This window comes from Condylura cristata, unplaced genomic scaffold, assembly GCF_000260355.1.
Source record: "Condylura cristata isolate star-nosed mole 26May11 unplaced genomic scaffold, ConCri1.0 scaffold00017, whole genome shotgun sequence".
NCBI classification, from domain to species: Eukaryota; Metazoa; Chordata; class Mammalia; order Eulipotyphla; family Talpidae; genus Condylura; species Condylura cristata.
The window spans coordinates 34,130,091-34,134,907 of record NW_004567118.1 but is presented as its reverse complement, the minus strand read 5'-3'; the positions used below and the strand labels follow the sequence as shown (position 1 = coordinate 34,134,907).

The following is a 4,817-nucleotide window of genomic DNA, read 5'->3' as shown; positions in this document are numbered from 1 at the left end:
ACACACACACACACACACACACACACACACACACACACACACACACACACACTTTCTCAAAATTATCCGAGATAACGCAAGTCTTTTTTAAATGGAGAAAATCAGAAATGACAAGCCCACAAGTTTAGGATTCTGTGACTTGTCTAGCAAATCAAACAATTTACTCCAGAACCAAATGTTAACACTCAGTATGCACAGCAAATAACAAAACAGACACTCAGCATGATGCTAGTCAGCATTTTAATAATTTAACTTTATTAAAGGCTGATAAGGTAACATTTATGAAACACTTGAACTTCAGCTGAGGTGGATAATTAGACAGATTTGACCAAGGAAACAGTCATAAAGATTTCCACTATATGTACTTTTTTCTTTTTAAAGATTTACTTATGCATACAAGAACTGGGATACAGGCCATAGATGCAGGGAGTGAGATTCCACCAGAGACACAGTGGGGAACAGAACAGGCAGATATACTGAAATACAGTGCTGAGGGGAGCAGCAGGCGGGTGAGGAGAGGTCTGCTGTGCCATGTGGGTCACCTCCCTGGCCAGGGTTCAAATTCGGTGCTGCAGTAGCTTCAGACAGCTTCATTGTGCTGTGCTTTAAACTGTTGCACCACCAGGGAGGGCCTTTTATTTTTTCCTTTATTAATTTTTAAATTTTCTTATATTGTTGCTCATTTTTGTACAGTATTTGATTTCTCCCCTCAGGTATAGTCCCCATAGATATTATAAATAAATAAAAAGAAAAGCTACATGTCTACTTAGCCAAGCTAAGAGTAGAACCCAAGTATTCTTTTTACTTTATCCCACTCAGTGATTAGCCACAAAGAAAAGTTCTTCAAAATTGAATTGCCGCGTTGGTGGTATAGTGGTGAGCATAGCTGCCTTCCAAAATTGAATTGCTTTTGGACCTAACAGTGGGCTTCCCATTATCATGTATTGGTTGACTATCAGTGAAACAAGTCTGGTATTTTAGAACCTGGTTTTAGGTTTTGAATGCCATCTGTTATTTGGCACAACCAAATAACACCTTTGGCACCTTAAGAAGAGGAGTCTGAGTAGAAATCAGAGGAAAGTGACACATGTGAAAAGACTGCTGTCTTTTTGACTGTAGGGGTCAACAAGATGACTTCAGTTTTGATATTCAAAAAGCAAAATTTCCTGTGATCGTCACTAGCTGTGTTTTCCGAAATGTCTCACTGCTGATCCACAGAGTAGCTTTTATACTGGCTACTACAAACTGGGTTAGCAGTTCTTTAATTGAGGAATAAGAAGCTAAATTTTCCATCCATAGCACAATAATAAGGGTCAGAGGAGTGGGAGTAATAATAACAAAAGAAAACAAAACTAGCAGTTGTCAGAGGTTATAAAGGTTTAAAGGTTGTTTCTGGCTTTGACCTGGTACTTCTTGTTTGTTTTACCAGCGGCCTGGAGGGCCCAGCAACGTCCTACGAGATGCATGTCTGGTTGCTAATATTTTGGACCCCAGAATTAAACAGGAAATCATCAAAAAGTTTATTAAACAGCATCTGTCAGAGTATCTAGTACTTTTTCAGGAAAACCAAGATGTAAGTATTGACCAAATAGGATCAAAATTTGGATTTTATTAAAAAATGAATGCTCTCAATTCCACTGATTTATACTTAATTAGAACTGCTGTCTTAAGAGCGTTGGCTGTTGAACCATCGTTCTTAGCCATTTTGGAGTCTGACACTTTGAAGAAAGCAATGAAAGGCACAGATCTTTTCCCAGGAAAATATGCCTTTACATCAAACTTTGCATACAGTTGCAGTAAGTTTACGGACATTAAAAGCCCCATCCACAGACCCTTGGTTTAAGCATCTTTGGATCAAGTAAACAGTTAAAAGACCAGATTCTTTAAAATTGTAAGAAATCATTGTGTTTTTCTTGGTTCTATGTCTTTGTTTCCTTAAACTGTCAGTACTTCTTCTAAGCACTGGCGTCAATTTTGTGTCCTCTTTTCCTAAGGTTGCCTGGCTAGACAAAATCGACAGACGCTATGCCTGGATAAAACGCCAGATTGTGGACTATGATGAGAAATATGGCCGTATGTTTCCACGTGAGTGGTATATGACTGAGAGGATTGCAGTCGAATTTTGCCACATCACAAGGTACATCCCACCTCACTTCTAGATCTGGTGTTGAAATCAGTTGAAATCAGTTGATTGAAGTCACTCCTTAATCTCTAGAGTTTCCGTGTTGACTTGTGGATTGGGTGCTACTTCCTGACTCATATAACTACCCTCGTATCCAGATTGTAAACCCATTCTCAGCTCCCAGCTTTGCTGCAGAATTTTGTAGGACTCTGGCCTAGCCTTTGCCTTGAATGGCAAATTTCCCTGTGGCAATTCACCAACCCACGTTTTCCCCTTGTCTGTGGCACTTACTGGTGTGCAGTGTAGGTGTTCATCGTCACTTTGCTTTTCTGACTTGCTAGGGAGTTTGGATAGATGGTTTGATAGGGACAGGGATAGTTTCTAATTCAGCGACATAGTAATACTCAGGAAATGTTTGTTGAATAAATTTCTCACCCCAAGGCAGTGGGTACAATCTTTGGATAGTTACTAATATTGACACCTGAGTGTTCTATTAAGCATTTTAAAGACCTTCTCTCATCTATCCTATCTTCGGTATCAATAAGTATAGTCCCTTTATATGAAAGAATTAAAGTCCAGAAGGTTAGGTCAGTGTTTATCTAGAGCTAGAGCAAGATTATTTTCCTCTTGTAGCTATACCACAATGGTGGTAGTAACTGAGTTTTATTGGCTTATGCATTCCCTTCTAATAGTGCATAATTATATTAAATCCAGGTTAATCTAAAAAAAAAATGCCTTTCTTAAAGCCATTAGGTACAGGGCCTTTTATTTTGCACTACATTGATGGTTTATTTGGAACAGTTCTTCTGAGTATGAGGGTTCTTTCTTCAATCAAATGGGTCAGAGTGCATAGAAAAGAAAAGTGCTTGTCAGTTTGAAAGTCAATTTATTTTTCCATAATTAAAGTTCGATCCCCGGCTGGCCAGGGAGCTGACCCACAGAGTGCAGCAGATCTCTCCTGTCTGGCCCCCTGCTCCCCTCAGCATTGTATTTCAGTAAATCTGTCTGTTCTGTTCTCTGTCTCTGGTAAATCCTCTCACCTCCCACACCTGTGACCTGCACCCCAGTTCTTATATGCATGAATAAATAAATCTTAAAAATAAAAGGGGGTACAACCAAATTGCATGTATAAGTACATTGTGGGGGAAGAAGGGGAAATATCTTAGGGAATATTGCTTTTTTTTTTTTTAGAGAAGTTTTAGGTTCACAGCAACATTGAAAGGAAGATATAGGGATCTCCCCTATATGCTTACGTTAACACATCATTTATCACCAGAGTCCATGGTTTGGATTAGGGTTTATACCTGATATTATACATTCTTCTATGTGGCTATTGTTCTAAAAAAAACACACATTTGCTGCCACAGATTTACATAACCTTTAGTATTCAGCCAGGGTTAATTGTAGTTGTTACTTTCTAAGTCCTGATTAGCAAGGAGTGAGATTTCCTTGAGAAATTGATAACTGATTCTCTCTAGCCTACAGTTCAGCAACTTGCAAAGTAACTCTGAAAAATGAAGTCCATAGCAGACCAAAATACACTAAAGCCAACAAAGCTGCTATTGTGTCAGCTAGTGGCAGTGTTGCTGCCAAGCTCTCATTGTTTGAATTTTGGCTAAAATCCTACAAATACATAATTCTCAAATAAACTCAGTCTTTTTGATTTTTGTCATTTATTTGTGTGGGAAGGTGATCATAGCTCCAGAGTTATATGGAGCATCTAACTGCTTCATAACACCTTCCGTCCTGAAATAGAACACTTGAATGGGTGGCACATAAGCTTCAGGGACTTCCTCAGCACGTAATGTCACTTTTCATGTGGGATTCTGGCCTCTCTTATTTATCACACAGGTTTCTGCTGTCTAGTAAAGAGAGGGCGTGAGCTCTCTGGAAGAGGAAGGGCTTTGAAATTTATTAATAATGACTTGTAAAATTATGTTGAATATATGCATTTTTATAAAACATTAAGTTCTTCATATATGTATGTTTATATATATATATATATATATATGTTGTGAGATTAATAAATTAATGAAAGGTTTAAAGATGCAAAAACTGTACCTGTGTAAACAAATTGGTGTCCCATAGTCCTTGATTTTGTTGGACTGGTGGATAATTATTAATTTCACCTTAAAACTCTTATAGATAGATACCTGTATCTATCCCTGTAGCGTTAAATTAAGTGGATAATGGTCCTAAGGATTTGAAATGACCGCATACCTTTTTCTTTTTTAATATAAGCTAAAACCATATACTTTGTCTTATCTTACATGTTTGGATTTTTTGACAACCTCTTTTCTCTTTATTTGAAGGACAGAGCTTGCCAAGATTATGCGTACCAGAGCTAAGGAAATTGAAGTGAAACTGCTGCTTTTTGCTATTCAGAGAACAACTAACTTTGAGGGGTTTCTTGCAAAACGCTTCTCTGGATGCACACTGACAGATGGCACCCTGGTAAGACCTCCCTAAGAGAGGCTGGAACATGAAATCAGTGGGTTAGGTACATGGGCTTCATTCAGTTCAGTTTCTCACAATACGGTGTTTCCCTCCATTGACTCATTTGCTTCAGCCTTGTTTTCAGGGATTACACTGAATTCATGTGAATAGTGATGTTACATGGCTTTACTATGTCTGTTAGGGAACATGGTGTGCCTTTAGATTGTCCTGTCATTTTATCTAAACATTGGCCCCATTA

The 4,817-nt window shown here is 38.3% G+C and overlaps 1 protein-coding gene across 1 annotated transcript in view; it reads left to right on the top strand.

The window, feature by feature from the left end:
* The window catches only part of VPS53 (vacuolar protein sorting 53 homolog (S. cerevisiae)), a 127,616-nt gene that overhangs the window by 54,196 nt on the left and 68,603 nt on the right, over nucleotides 1-4,817 (top strand). Inside the window, exons 9-11 of the mRNA XM_004684807.2 lie at nucleotides 1,430-1,573; nucleotides 1,995-2,137; nucleotides 4,435-4,576. Of these exons, the coding sequence (XP_004684864.1) occupies nucleotides 1,430-1,573; nucleotides 1,995-2,137; nucleotides 4,435-4,576 (429 nt within the window). The remainder of the gene's footprint in view (nucleotides 1-1,429; nucleotides 1,574-1,994; nucleotides 2,138-4,434; nucleotides 4,577-4,817) is intronic.